General features: G+C 45.8%; 1 protein-coding gene across 1 annotated transcript in view; it reads left to right on the top strand.

The window, feature by feature from the left end:
* Positions 1-16,675, top strand: part of PTH2R (parathyroid hormone 2 receptor) — a 377,187-nt gene that overhangs the window by 139,260 nt on the left and 221,252 nt on the right. Inside the window, exon 3 of the mRNA XM_063932706.1 lies at positions 15,765-15,881. Coding sequence (XP_063788776.1) covers positions 15,765-15,881 — 117 coding nt within the window. The remainder of the gene's footprint in view (positions 1-15,764; positions 15,882-16,675) is intronic.

Consider the following 16,675-nt stretch of genomic DNA (forward strand, 5'->3'; position numbering starts at 1 on the left):
CACACCTGCCCCCATAGAAATTCCCCACATCTACCCCCCATAGTAATATACACATGCCCCCATAGTAATTCCACACACCTCCCCCCATAGTAATATACACATGCCCCCATAGTAATTCCACACACCTGCCCCCATAGAAATTCCCCACATCTACCCCCCATAGTAATATACACATGCTCACATAGTAATTCCACACACCTGCCTCCCATAGTAATATACACATGCCCCCATAGTAATTCCACACACCTCCCCCAATAGTAATATACACATGCCCCCATAGTAATTCCACACACCTCCCCCCATAGTAATATACACATGCCCCCATAGTAATTTCACACACCTGCCCCATAGAAATTCCCCACATCTACCCCCCATAGTAATATACACATGCCCCCCTAGTAATTCCACACACCTCCCCCCATAGTAATATACACATGCCGCCATAGTAATTCCACACACCTGCCCCCATAGAAATTCCCCACATCTACCCCCCATAGTAATATACACATGCCCCCATAGTAATTCCACACACCTGCCTCCCAGAGTAATTCCACACACCTCCCCCCATAGTAATATACACATGCCCCCATAGTAATTCCACACACCTGCCCCCATAGAAATGTCCCACATCTACCCCCCATAGTAATATACACATGCCCCCATAGTAATTCCACACACCTGCCTCCCAGAGTAATTCCACACACCTCCCCCCATAGTAATATACACACCTCCCCCCATAGTAATTCCACACACCTGCCTCCCAGAGTAATTCCACACACCTCCCCCCATAGTAATATACACATGCCCCCATAGTAATTCCACACACCCGCCTCCCAGAGTAATTCCACACACCTCCCCCCATAGTAATATGCACATGCCCCAATAGTAATTCCACACACATGCCTCCCAGAGTAATTCCACACACCTCCCCCCATAGTAATATACACACCTCCCCCATAGTAATTCCACACACCTGCCTCCCAGAGTAATTCCACACACCTCCCCCCATAGTAATATACACATGCCCCCATAGTAATTCCACACACCCGCCTCCCAGAGTTATTCCACACACCTGCCCCCATAGTAATATACACATGCCCCAATAGTAATTCCACACACCTGCCCCTCATAATAATTCCACACACCTGCCTTCCACAGTAATTCCACGCACCTGCCCCCCATAATAATTATATACACATGCCCCCCCACAGTAATTCCACACACCTGCACCCAACCCACTGTAATTACACACATTAATAATGGGTTGTTGTTTTATTCCTGAAAAGAATCTTTCCCTCTCAGTGGGGAGAAGTGAGTAGCGCTGAGATGAGACCAGGCAGCACGGGTCAGCAGTGGGTGGGTACTCCAGGTGGGAATGTGACGTGCGGTGCGTGACTTATGAGTCACCATAGGTCATGGGCCGGCTCTCGCGGAAGTGCAGTACTGCCCGAGCTAGTTACCGATGGTGGCGGCTGCTGGGCAGGCATCTCTGTGCCACGGCACACAGGTAGAAAAACGCTAACCTATAGTATGTGTATATACTGTATATATATATATATATATATATATATATATATATATAGCCACAAATTTCATGAAATGATACATAAGTAAATATGTACATAGGGGGTCATTCCGAGTTGATCGCTAGATGCCGTTGATCACAGCACAGCGATCAGTGAAAAAAATTACTAATATGCACATGCGTATGCACCACAATGCGCACGCGCGACATACGGTTACAAAGATCATCGTCATTTTGCACATGTTCTAGCGAAGCTTTCAGTCGCCGGCCGAACGCAGGAAGATTGACATGAAGTGGGCGTTTCTGGGTGGCAACTGACCGTCTTCAGGGAGTGCTTAGAAAAACGCAGGCGTGACGGGAAAAACGCAGGAGTGACTGGGCGAACGCTGGGAGGGTGTGTGACGTCAAAAGCTGTCACTCCGTCATTAGAATCAACGCACACGAAGAGTGACTACAGGGCTAGTCTTGTTTTGCACAAAAAGAGTTTGCAGGCGCTCTGCTGCACAAGCGTTCGCACTTCTGCAAAGTGAAAATACACTCCCCAGTGGGTGGCAACAATGCTTTTGCACGGCTGCTAAAAATGCAGGTGTGCCCAGCCATTGAAGAGGAGAGTTCCTGACGTCAGCTCCAAGCCGGATCATCGCAGTGGGTGAGTAAGTCCTGAGCTGTGCAGAGACTGCACAAACTTTTTGTTTGTGCAGCTCTCTGCACAAGCGATTGCAGCCCTGCACAGCGACTGCCCCCTCCCCTGTATGAGGAGATTACCTGGCCACAGCAGTGAAAAAAAATAGTCTGCGTGAGACCAGGTCTGAATGACCCCCTGAGTCTCCTGTAAACAGGTTCCGTCACTCTGGTGATCAAGATGAAAATGCCAATAATATTTCCATGATCCTCTTATACAGTAGTTCCCATGTGGCTGGAAGGATGTAAAAGGCAGATTAATGTCCCTTCAGCTGTATGTACGGATGTCTGACAGTTCCAATAACACAGTACACGAGTAAAGTTAATTTTCTGTTTATTCTGACGCGTTTCGATGCCAACGGCACTTTTATCCAAAGGCAGTTTTAAGTTTATAGCACTGAGCAATCATATCTCTAGGTTCCAGGATAAGGGACATTGGGGACTTATTGTACCTCACTTGGGCTCTGTTTGAAAAATGACAGGATCTGGTTGCCTGGTACTTTATCTCCATCGGCTTTATCTCTCTCCAAGGATTAGAACATAGACCCAAATGTTGGTCTTGCATTGTGGGAAAGAGATGAGATGATATTGCTGAAGGGCAAGTAGTAGGGTGAGGTGGGAGCAGAAACTTCATCTTCAGTTACTAGAAGATGAGTTTGAAAAGAACTAGTAATGAGCGGGTTCGGTTCCTCGGAATCCGAAACCCCCCCCGAACTTCACCCTTTTTACACGAGTCCGAGGCAGACTCGGATCCTCCCGCCTTGCTCGGTTAACCCGAGCGCGCCCGAACGTCATCATCCCGCTGTCGGATTCTCGCGAGATTCGGATTCTATATAAGGAGCCGCGCATCACCGCGATTTTTCAATCGTGCATTGGAAATGAAAGTGAGAGGACGTGGCTGGCGTCCTCTCACTTTGTTTCAGGGGGCTGCAGTGCAAATATCTTTATTCTGGGGACCAGCAGTATTACAGGAGGAGTACAGTGCAGAGTTTTGCTGACCAGTGACCACCAGTATTATACGTTGTCTGCCTGAAAAATGCTCCATATCTGTGCTCAGTGTGCTGCATATATCTGTGCTCACAATGCTTTATTGTGGGGACTGGGGAGCAGCAGTATTATATAGGAGGAGTACAGTGCAGAGTTTTGCTGACCAGTTACCATCAGTATACGTTGTCCAACAGTCCTTTGCGAGGAAGATGAAATATCACAGCAGTCATCCTGCTGCAAAGCGGATAACTCAGGCCTTGGCAGCCTGGGTGGTGAGAAACGTGTTTCCGTTATCCACCGTTAATTCACAGGCAACTACAGACTTGATTGAGGTACTGTGTCCCCGGTACCAAATACCATCTAGGTTCCATTTCTCTAGGCAGGCGATACCGAAAATGTACACAGACCTGAGTAAAGAGTCACCAGTGTCCTAAAAAATGCAGTTGTACCCAATGTCCACTTAACCACGGACATGTGGACAAGTGGAGCAGGGCAGACTCAGGACTATATGACTGTGACAGCCCACTGGGTAGATGTATTGCCTCCCGCAGCAAGAACAGCAGCGGCGGCACCAGTAGCAGCATCTCGCAAACGCCAACTCATTCCTAGGCAGGCTACGCTTTGTATCACCGCTTTCCAGAAGAGGCACACAGCTGACAACCTCTTACGGAAACTGAGGAACATCATTGCAGAATGGCTTACCCCAAATGGACTCTCCTGGGGATTTGTGACATCGGACAACGACAGCAATATTGTGCGTGCATTACATCTGGGCAAATTCCAGCACGTCCCATGTTTTGCACATACATTGAATTTGGTGGTGCAGAATTATTTAAAAAACGACAGGGGCGTGCAAGAGATGCTGTCGGTGGCCCGAAGAATTGCGGGCCACTTTCGGCATTCAGCCACCGCGTGCCGAAGACTGGAGCACCAGCAAACACTCCTGAACCTGCCCTGCCATCATCTGAAGCAAGAGGTGGTAACGAGGTGGAATTCAACCCTCTATATGCTTCAGAGGATGGAGGAGCAGCAAAAGGCCATTCAAGCCTATACATCTGCCTACGATATAGGCAAAGGAGGGGGAATGCCCCTGACTCAAGCGCAGTGGAGAATGATTTCAACGTTGTGCAAGGTTCTGCAACCCTTTGAACTTGCCACACGTGAAGTCAGTTCAGACACTGCCAGCCTGAGTCAGGTCATTCCCCTCATCAGGCTTTTGCAGAAGAAGCTGGAGACATTGAAGGAGGAGCTAAAACAGAGCGATTCCGCTAGGCATGTGGGACTTGTGGATGGAGCCCTTAATTCGCTTAACCAGGATTCACGGGTGGTCAATCTGTTGAAATCAGAGCACTACATTTTGGCCACCGTGCTCGATCCTAGATTTAAAACCTATGTTGTATCTCTCTTTCCGGCAGACACAAGTCTGCAGAGGTTCAAAGACCTGCTGGAGAGAAAATTGTCAAGTCAAGCGGAACGTGACCCGTCAACAGCTCCTCCTTCACATTCTCCCGCAACTGGGGGTGCGAGGAAAAGGCTAAGAATTCCGAGCCCACCCGCTGGCGGTGATGCAGGGAAGTCTGGAGCGAGTGCTGACATCTGGTCCGGACTGAAGGACCTGCCAACGATTACTGACATGTCGTCTACTGTCACTGCATATGATTCTCTCACCATTGAAAGAATGGTGGAGGATTATATGAGTGACCGCATCCAAGTAGGCACGTCAGACAGTCCGTACGTATACTGGCAGGAAAAAGAGGCAATTTGGAGGCCCTTGCAGAAACTGGCTTTATTTTAACTAAGTTGCCCACCCTCCAGTGTGTACTCCGAAAGAGTGTTTAGTGCAGCCGCTCACCTTGTCAGCAATCAGCGTACGAGGTTACTTCCAGAAAATGTGGAGAAGATGATGTTCATCAAAATGAATTATAATCAATTCGTCCGTGGAGACATTCACCAGCAATTGCCTCCAGAAAGTACACAGGGACCTGAGATGGTGGATTCCAGTGGGGACGAATTAATAATCTGTGAGGAGGGGGATGTACACAGTGAAAGGGGTGAGGAATCGGACGATGAGGAGGAGGTGGACATCTTGCCTCTGTAGAGCCAGTTTGTGCAAGGAGAGATTGATTGCTTCTTTTTTGGTGGGGGCCCAAACCAACCAGTCATTTCAGTCACAGTTGTGTGGCAGACCCTGTCGCTGAAATGATGGGTTTGTTAAAGTGTGCATGTCCTGTTTATAGAACATAAGGGTGGGTGGGAGGGCCCAAGGACAATTCCATCTTGCACCTCTTTTTTATTTCATTTTTCTTTGCATCATGTGCTGTTTGGGGACTATTTTTTTGAAGTGCCATCCTGCCTGACACTGGAGTGCCACTCCTAGATGGGCCAGGTGTTTGTTTCGGCCACTTGTGTCGCTTAGCTTAGCCATCCAGCGACCTTGGTGCACCTCATTTTTTCTTTGCATCTTGTGCTGTTTGGGGACTATTTTTTTGAAGTGCCATCCTGTCTGACACTGCAGTGCCACTCCTAGATGGGCCAGGTGTTTGTGTCGGCCACTTGGGTCGCTTAGCTTAGTCATCCAGCGACCTCGGGGCAAATTTTAGGACTAAAAATAATATTGTGAGGTGTGAGGTGTTCAGAATAGACTGAAAATGAGTGGAAATTATGGTTATTGAGGTTAATAATACTATGGGATCAAAATGACCCCCAAATTCTATGATTTAATCTGTTTTTGAGGGGTTTTTGTAAAAAAACACCCGAATCCGACAAAAAAATTTCAGGGAGGTTTTGCCAAAACGCGTCCGAATCCAAAACACGGCCGCGGAACCGAATCCAAAACCAAAACACAAAACCCGAAAAATGTCCGGTGCACATCACTAAAAAGAACTGTGGTGAAAATGAGCAGGAGAAAGAGATACATTGAGCAGTGATAGAGCCAGGTGAGAGTTGTGCATAAATGCACATTGCCTAGTGTAGTTAATGAGAAAGTGGGGAGGAACAGCTGATCCGAGTAGGGCATATCAATGAAGGAGGTGCCACCTTTTGATGTGATAAACAGTGGAGACCATAGGTTCTCAAACTCTGTCCTCAGGACCCCAAACAGTGTATGTTTTACAGGTCTCCTCACACAATCGCAGGTGAAAAAATTTGCTCCACCTCTGGATCTTTTAGAATGTGTCAGTGAGTAATGAATACACCTGTGCGCCTGCTCGGTGACCTGGAAAATGTCAACTGTTTGAGGGATCGAGTTTGAGAACCACTGGTGTAGACAGACTCTGCAGCTGTTTCATGTGGTCCAGGACACTGACAGCTGGGCTCAGTGGTTATCCAGACAGAGATGGCAACAGTAATCAAATCCCCCTTGTTATGACAAATGCTTTGACAACCCTTCCCCTACTGCTCCAATTCATTTCACTCATACAAGTTTCGATCTAGGAATCTAGGAATTTTTTTGACATTTTTTATTAAATGGGGGTGTACTGGCAAAGTGGCGGAGGGTATATTGTGATCTGCACCTCTGCAATACCAAATAATGGCCAACATACTATCCTCACTGACCCAAGCTCGGTACAGTATACAGGAGCCGTATTTTGGCATTAGCCCAATATAATGAAATAAAGTAGGCAGAACAAGATTAATATTACTCCTACCTAATAATAAAGTCTCCATATAAATGCAAAAGTATCGTCAATGAGGCACAGACATTTTAACTGAAAAAAGTGTCATTCAAATAGATTATAATGGGAACAAGACAATTCATGAAAATGTTAAAATATGAAAGAGTAACATCACATGGGTGCCATTCAGAGGCTGGCTGGGCAGGGGGGCAGGGTACCATCTGCCCCCCCGGGCCAGTGCAATTTAAGTGTTCCAGGGCCATTTTTGCATTGCGTTCCCTGTATAAAGCTGGTTCACTTGGTTGAGTCTGCCACCCCAGGCTGAAAGTTGCCAGCCAGCCCCTGGACCCACTGCTGTCCCTCATCACTGTATGAAAAATTCTTTGTCAATAGCTAAATAGAAGAATACAATATAACGGGCACCTGTTGACATTGCGTCAGAATAGTTTGGATATGGGCGCTGATTCAGCATCAGTTGCAGTTTTTGCAATCTTAGCAGAAGCTGGTACTGAATAAATCACAGCTGCCCACTGCAGTTGCATCATATCCTTCTGACAGCTGACAATTGCTGATACATCGGTATGATCGTTGTAAATTGGGTCATGTCGCAGAGTCTGAGTGCCTCTGTAGGCCCGCAGGCTGAGCTGCTCTCCCAGGATGCAAAAGGCTCTCCAGTAGCAAGTAAGATCGCAACTGCCTAGAAAACGCCATCTGAATGGCAACGACACGCCTTCGTTTACCCGACCACTCTCCATAACCACACCCAAACGCTATCTTCCCGTCACTCGCTTTGCTACTAATTCTACGGTGTGATGCAGTGGCACTTCACTCACTGCATGTGCGCACTGCGGCTCAGATGCACGCGCAGTAAGAAAACATTGACCGATTTGCATACAACAGCTGCTTTGTGACCACATCTGAATTAGGCTCCAAAAAGCTTTAATACCTCAAAATGAAGTACTGAGATGCTCTCGAGGTAGTCACCAGGAAAAAGCCTATAGTTACCCCGGCAGTAGACATTTGTATTTAACCAAAAGTAAATAAATTGTCTGCATTGCCTGGGAGGAATAAAATCCTATTATAAAAGTGGATAAATTGCTCTAAAAAATACATATGGAACTTGGAAGAGACAGAAGTGACTCATCACTGAGACTTCATTTATTAACATGATTTAAGATCATAAAAATAATCTTTTGAAATAAAAAAGTGAGTCACTGGTTATGGAACTGGCACTGGAGAGACGTTAATGTCTCTGGAAATAATGATTGCACTAGCTTCTGTCCTTAATCACTTATTGGACTAATATTTACAGTATTTCCAAAAATATCCCAAAAATCATAGATTTCATTTTTTTTTATAATAAATGTATGCAAGTAATAGCAATTTAAACCCAATTCTGAATAATTTTATTAACAAATATGTGGAATTGTTAATACAATTTTACTACATTAGGGGATAAATCACTCTTATTTACATAACTGACTATTTTTTTAACAAAATTTTTATTTCATTTTTATTTTTTACATTTTGGAGACTTTTAGTAAAAGTTTTGTGGAGGTGCACGGTGATACCGTCATGTCACGGCAACAGGCTTTGGTTTTCATGGCAGGAATGGTATTTAAGATGAGCAGCGATCTGGCCGGCCACGCATGTCCACTACAAGCAGGCAGCCAAACCCAAACCTATTTCTGTGACATGACGTTATCACCGTACGCCTCAACAAGTTGAAATCTGATCACACTGTGCACCTAAAGGTTTGTCCATGTTTCCGCCAGCCCCACCACCATACCACTGAAGTTGGGGCAGTATGACTGATATGAGGTGCAGTCTAATGGCCGTGAGGGGAAGCAGTCATCTACCTGCTCTGCAATGACGTAGAGACATTGACAATGACATTTTTTCCCAATGTCATTGTAGTCCAAATCTACAAAACGTTTGGGAGCACAACCAATAGAATACTGTTATTTATTGTTTTCAACAATATTGGTTTGTTTACTACTATTATATTTACATGTATAGTTGGTGCGGACATAAAAAAAAATATCTTTGTCTACCTGCTCTGGCCTGGCGGGGAATTAGAATGAAAAAGAGAACATTACACAAGTGAGAGGTCTTGTTACCAGGGCCATTTTAACATAATTGCAGCACCTGGGCAAAATAGTGTCCTGGAGCCCCTACCCACCCATAAATGGAATAAAGCATAAAAAATCACAACTTACCCCTCCTAAGGTCCCGCACCATCTCTCCACATGCTTCAATACAGTGATTGGCTGTCAGCGCTCTGATTGCTGGGTAGCTCCAACCATCCACCAATCAGCAATTTGACAGTCACTCACTGTCTGGATGCAGGTTGTTGGTAGGTACAGTACAAGGAAATGCTGCACTCTGATTGGTAGATAGCTCCAGTCATCCACCAATCAGCAAGCTGGCAACCAATCACTGTCTGGCTGCAGGCTGGAGGCAGGTAGAGAATGCTGCACTTTGACTGGTGGATAGTTACAGTCATCAACCAATCAGCAAGCTGACAGCCATTTGGTGTCTGGATGCAGGCTGGGAGGCAGGTAGAGAGTTCTGCCTCGCTGCTCTGTTTGGGTGTAATTCACAATCAGAGCAGCCAGGCAGCGTTCTTTACCTGCTTCCCAAGAAGCTCCAGAAGCACCAGCCCAGGAGGCAGAGACCATCTGGCCCAACCTGTCCCTGCTCAAATGCCCCTAGAATTGTGAGTCCATGGGCAACTGCCCAGTGTGCCTATTCGTTAAGATGGCCCTGCTTTTTACTGTACTTATTCAACCACCCTTATATCTTACTATAGTAATTCCTCATTTAAACCTGCTTTGTGTGCAAGGAACTAAGGGACTGATTCTGAGTTAGATAGATCTCTGTATGGACGCAAGTGAATGTACACGTGTTTGTGTATGTTCATCCAAGTCTGAGGGCCCGATTCAGACCTGATCTCTGCTGTGCGTTTTTGCAGCGGTCTGCGATCAGATAGCCACCACCCATAGAGAGTGAAAACCCGCCCCGTGCAAGTGTGCGAATGCATGTGCACGGCGTGCGAAAATTCCACCAGACAGCGGACATCTGCAGATCCGTTCACAACTCACTCACCATCTAATGGTTTTTCCAGTGTGTGTAGTCCATGCATAGCGTTTTTGCCCAGCGTGTATGCACAGAGATGATCGCTGACATCGATGGGCTGAAAATCGCTCAGTGCATACGCACTGAGCTATTTTCCTCCCTGCCCAGCGATGTCAGTGGAGGTGAACGGCTTTCCATAACAGGACGCTATGGAAAGCCGTTCACCCCGCCATTCATCTACTGGTGAAACCAGCAGATGAACCGCTGCCGCCGGCGATGAAGCGGGAGCATGCATCAGCTCTCATCGCTCATCACCGGGGCATACACACAGGGCGGTTTTGAGTTGAACGCCGCTCAAAACCCCAAAAGTGAGCTGCTTTCAGCTCAAAATCGCCCAATGTGTTTGGGCCTTTACTCCTACAGTGCAATACAACCAGCCTGATGGGGCCGGACCCTCCCTGAAAACGCTTGGGAACGCCTGCATTTTTTCTGACACTCCCAGAAAACGGTCAGTTGCCACCCCCAAATGTCCACTTTCTGTCAATCACCTTGCGAACACCTTGCAATTTAAATTTTCGCACCATACTGTCGCTGTTTGGCGATGCGCCTGTGCATTGTGGTGCATTTGCATGCGCAGTCATTCACTTATCGGCCGCTGTGCAAATTCGCACAATAGTGATCAGGTCTGGACTGGGCCCAGAGTCAGGTCGAATTTTGACACATCTGTCTTACCAAAAAATACTATAGGGTGTTTCAGTGGTGAAGTGGGCGGTGAGAAAGCAATAACACAAAAACACCATGACATGTGGGCGTATTGGCCGTGTATTATACGTGCCGAATGAATTGTGCGTACGGGAAAGGGAAACCTGTGACTAATGTATCTCCTGCACCTATAATGTGGCTTGTGCAAGTGCCAGCAATAATAATGGCGGTTGCGGCAGCATGTGTATAATCATTGGACGGCACGGATTTCCGCCTGCGCATCCACAAACGGCTGTATCAGTTGAACAAATACCTGCATTAGCATAATATAGTAATTATAACTTCCGCAACTTCCAACAACTACAGCGACTCAGAATCATGGATATCTGCCCTGTGTACAGATGTTCTCATCTATTAGACCGCAGGTTCTCAAACTCGGTCCTCAGGACCCCACACAGTGCATGTTTTGCAGGTCTCTTCACAGAATCACAAGGGAAATAATTAGCTCCACCTGTGGACCTTTTAAAATGTGTCTGTCAGTAATTAATACACCTGTGCACCTGCTGGGTTACCTGCAAAACATGCACTGTGTGGGGTCCTGAGGACCGAGTTTGAGAACCACTGCATTAGACCCTAACACCCCTTGGTGAAAAATAAACCCTAGTGGATATCTTTATCTGTTCATGTGGTGTCAGCTTCACTGTGCAGTGTCAGATTGGGGCATGAATGGCCCACCGGGGGAATTCAGTGGTAGGGGCCCATCACTTAATAATTATATATATATAGTAATTGCTGAAAGTGCATGTATGATAACGTACCAGATTAAGACCAGAAATGCACTGTAGAAAATGCACATTACTCCTGTGCAGTATAATGTAACATATGTATAATGTATAATTTAAGTGCACATTGTTGAACCTGATCCCTAGAGGAGGAAGTGGGGGCCCAGGCGGTAGGGCCCACCGGTGGTTTCCCCTGCACCCCTGTGGGATAGTCCAACCCTGCCACTCTGCTACAAACTGATGTGAATGAGCAAAATTTCTCTGGAGAGTGTTCTGGAAAGAAAGTGGAATATGTCGTCTCTTTATACTGTAAATAGCTGTCAATAATGAAGTACAAGTAGAATGTGACGGGTAAAGTAACACAGTGATGTCAAGTGAATATACAGTAGCTTTATACTGTACATTCTATTTGGAACACTTGGATAACACGACCCTTGGAATGTCAGCTCATGATCATATTCAGTGGTGGCTGCTGTCCGTGGGCTGCAGAGCCAACCACACATTGCACAGGGATGGGGCAGGTAACCTATATAAACATACATGTAATGTTGTATGTAATATGGCTGCCTTACCCTGGGGATCGGCAAGGCTGTGTCTTACTGAGCCACTGATGCTCCCGGGACGCAGCACTCAGCTCATCTTTCCTCTATATGCGCACCCCCAGACTCCTGTGAAACTAGCCAATGAGATTCTGGTGGTGGGTTTAAGAAGGAGACGTGAAGTCAAAGAATGCTGCATCCCAGTTGCAGTGACCGCTGTCAAAACCTCAGCACTGCTTATCCCCGGGTTACGGCAGCCAGCACATAAATTACATACAACCTTATATGCATGCAGGGCCGCAACTAGGGGGGGCTAAGGGGGCATGTGCCCCGGTTGCAGGATTTGAGGGTCCTCTGAGGAGTTGTTACAGAGGTACAGGGGTTTTGTCTTTTTACCGGCAGTGCTGTGCTGCTCCAGTGAGACAGCAGACGGCTCCTGGGGCAGTGTCTCTGACCCACATGTCTGCCCACAGCTGGCTCTGACACTGTGCGGGTGAGATCCAGTAACTGGGATCTCTACTATGCCGGCTTCTGTCTTAAACTCTCTTCTTTGTCATGCAGTGCTGAGACTAGCGTGCGGCGCACCGTGCAAGCTATAGAAGCGAGCTGTTGGTGTTGTGTTTTTTAGCAGGCTATGATCCCGGCTGCCTGCCCAGCACCAACCGATAACAAGCTGCCGGCTACACATTATTGAGAGAACATGCTGTAGTGTAGTGATGTAACTCAGCGTGTAGGGGATATAGAATAGTGATGTAGTGCAGTGGATATGGGAATGTAGTGCAGTGATATAGTGCAATGTATGGGGACACACAGCGGGACATGTAGTGGAACACGCTGATGGGGGGGCATGTGATGCTTAGGGCATTTGGGGCACATAGGGGAATATTGTCCAACAGTATCCCCTTTTTTTTTAGAAATCTTTGATAATCTGATTATTTTACTCTGTTTGTTTTATGGTTTTTTTTGTTTGGTGGGGGGGGGGGGAGGAGGCGGCAAATTGTTGCCTCGCCCTAGTGATGAAAATCCTAGTTTCGGCCCTGATGAATGTTTACGTGTGTTAAAGCCCCTCGTCGTCCCCGCACCCTCATGCAATGTGTGAACAGCCTATGGGCACCACTGATCATATCGCAAATAATCTGAGATCCCAACTTGGCAAAATGTGATCACATTTTCAATGTGGTTTCAATCATTCACCCAGATTTATTTGTAGTTTTTTTGTAACTTTTCAGGTACTGTCACTTTAAATGTCCCTATTTGGGTAGATTGATTTGAAACTACGCACACCACCAAATGCAGTATTGGTAAGATTATAGTTGTTAGAAGTCAGTAATAGTTTGCAGCTATAGATACAGTTGTTAGATGAGGTTGCAGCAGTGACAAATTACTGTTGATAGTCTGACTGCGTCTGTATAAAATAGTGTTTAACTTTTAACAAGATAAAATATGTTTCAGCGGCCGCCGCAAGTCAGTACTATGCTATTTGCCTGACCCTGTGGTCTGAGCTCACAGGCAGATCCGCCTTATGTTACATCTTATTAGGAAGGACTGATAAATCCCAGTAATTTTGCTCAGGCATTTTTGATAAATTTTGATTCAAGTTTTAAGAATAAATACGATTGGTATCGCTGTGCTTGCAAACCAAGATTCACTTTGATTCCCTTCAATTCGCCTTCTTACAACAATCTACAATCCCCGTGGGAACAGGCGGCAGCACATCACAGTGTGGTATCAAGAAGGTGAATACATATAAAATACCTATTCCCGATGTCAGCATATAAAGCAGGCTAGTTGGAGAAATAATATCAGCTGGGTGCTAGGCATCTCAAATCGCACGCACCATTAATTCCCCGAATGGCAGATTCAACAATTTTGAAAGGAACACTTCTCACCAGAACCCTAACTGTGTGGAGTTTGTATATGCTCCCTGTGTTTGCATGGGTTTCCTCTGAATACCCTGGCTTCCTCCCAATGCAAAAATATTTGTGCATGTTTGTGTACACGTGTTAGGGAATAGTAAGCTCCGCTGGGGCAGGAATTGATGTGAATGGACAAATATTCCGTGTGCTGCAGAATATGGAGGTCATTCAGAGATGGACACAGATTGCTGCATATGCGGAAATCTGCGTCCATCTTCTCACATGCAGGGTCACCCAGCACATGGCAAGGCCGCCCAGCACGTGTGGCGACGCCGCACAATGCATCTGCATTACATTGCAATTACATTGCAGATGCATCGAACAAAGGTTGACCCCTGGCAGCGCAGTCTGGCTGCGCTGTCAGTTGGTCCACCACCATTTTTTAGGTTGGAGAAGCTGAATGTGACCCACCATGCCCCCCCAATGCTGGCCGATGTCAATCACATTGCGGCCGCATCCTTCCGACATGCGGCTGCGATATTGGCAAACGGCGCTGCAGGACGCAGCAGCTGCCAGCTCTGAATGAACTCCTATGTGCGCGCTGTCTAGAAACTGCAAATTCTTAAGTGTATATTTGGGGAGAGTGATCCAAGATGGTCCCTGCTGTATACACTTTAATGTGATTTGAGGTGTTCTTTGCAAATCTTGATTAATCCAAAAGTGCAAGGCCTCAATCGAGCTGTATCTGTATGCTAGGTCGACAGTCAATAGATGGACAAGTCGACACACGAAAAAGGTAGACATGAGTTTTTTATATATATCTATCTATTATTATTTTTTACTTTTTCACAATTTACAATCCACGTGGACTACGATGGGGAACAGTAACCTGTGCCAAACGCAGTGGTGGTGGAGCGACTCATCTTGGCCGCAACATGGCGATCAAAGTGAGCCAAGGGGATATGGTGCACCAACTGGGGCTCCTAGGTCATGTTACAGAGGAAACAACGCCAAAAACATTTGTCAACCTGCCCCGTGTCAACCTTTTCACTGTGCCAACCTTTTCCCCATGTCGACCAAGTGAATGGTTACCAATTGTTTTTGACCGATTGACTGTTGACCTTATCCAGGTCGACCCATTGAACCAAAACCAAAAGCGTATGGACACCGTGCTGGGATACAACATGTAACAATGATCAAGTAGCAGTTTTCAATAGTTTTTCATGTAATATTTTCTGTGCCTGTTACAATAAGTTGGTCTTGGTGTTTTACAGGATCTTTGTGTATCTATGGTACTATGGTGGTCATTCCAAGTTGATCGCTCGCTAGCTGTTTTTAGCAGCCGTGCAAATGCTAAGCCGCCGCCCTCTGGGAGTGTATTTTAGCGTAACAGAAGTGCGAACGAAAGGATCGCAGAGCGGCTACAAAATAATTTTGTGCAGTTTCAGAGTAGCTTGAGACCTACTCAGCGCTTGCGATCACTTCATACTGTTCAGTTCCTGTTTAGACGTCACGAACACTCCCTGCGTTCAGCCAGCCACGCCTGCGTTTTTCCTGTCATGCCTGCATTTTTCAGAACACTCCCTGAAAACGGTCAGTTGACACCCAGAAACGCCCTCTTCGTGTCAATCACTCTGCGGCCAGCAGTGCGACTGAAATGCATCGCTAGACCTTGTGTGATATTACATCGGCCGTTGTGAAAGTACGTTGCGCGTGAGCATTGCGCCGCATAGGCATGCGCAGAAGTGCCTTTTTTGCATCATCGCTGCACAGCGAACGAATGCATCTAGCAATCAACTTGGAATGACCACCTATAAACATAGCAGGGACATTTGTGTTTTGACATTCTAAAAACTTTGCTTCTTCTTTGGCGATAACTCCCATTGTTAAAGCGTGCTCTATTAGTTTGGAGTATTTTAGTGCATTTGTAAATAGAGTTGTAATTTAGCAACACAATGTTATACTTGCATCAAAATCATTATCTGTCTCTTTTCATGCAGTTGCAGAAGGAATCTGTTTGCCTGAATGGGATGGTTTGGTTTGCTGGCCGAGAGGAACACCAGGGAAAATTCTTGCTGTGGGTTGTCCACCGTACGTGTATGATTTTAATCACAGAGGTATTAATTCCTAAAACACAAAATTATCTTCCACTACTATGTTTCTTAAGTTTCTGAATATATTATATATTACTTAATTCTGCTTTTTGTTGCTGTATTATTTTAAAAAATTAGAAGATGCGCTTACACTGGCAAACAAGGAATGGGTCTTCCCTCTATTCTAGTAGCATCAATTTTTTTCCATTAATAAGGTCAGAAATAAGACCTTGGAGACATCATTGGCTAAGGTTTGGAGGAGCATCTGGAAAATGATATGGCTATGAGCCACAAACTGACGATACTGAGACTGGCCCCTGAAGTTCTGGGTATCTTCAACAGTGGTTTGATCACTTGGGCCCTTCCATCCATTTTCCAGAAAAAAGGTGGACTATTCTTATGAAGTAGTTGTCCTTAGTGTCTCAGACATTGCATAGAAAACATGGCAGGGATTCTTCAGGTCTCAGAAAATCGGTTTTAGAGCATGTAAGAAGACATGTTGCTTCTCATGAAGCCTTCTGGATCCTCAGGTTGCCTCTAGTTTCTTATATCCTTAGTGCTTCAATGAAAGTTTTAAATTGCTCAATCTCTAAAAGAGTTCCAATATGGCCCATATCAGATCTGTGGGCATTTAAAGTGTTTTGCTTTTGCTGGAAGTTTCTATTACATTGTATGTAGCAAAAGCAAGTGGATCAATGAAAACAATAATGTCAAACCGTGATCAAGGCATAACAGTAATCAAAGCAAAATTGCAATTATAATATATAGTTCAAGGTTACTGTCAATATAAAAGATAATATAATTAAGATCAATCTCTG

This window comes from Pseudophryne corroboree, chromosome 7 (genome assembly GCF_028390025.1).
Source record: "Pseudophryne corroboree isolate aPseCor3 chromosome 7, aPseCor3.hap2, whole genome shotgun sequence".
Classification (NCBI taxonomy): domain Eukaryota; kingdom Metazoa; phylum Chordata; class Amphibia; order Anura; family Myobatrachidae; genus Pseudophryne; species Pseudophryne corroboree.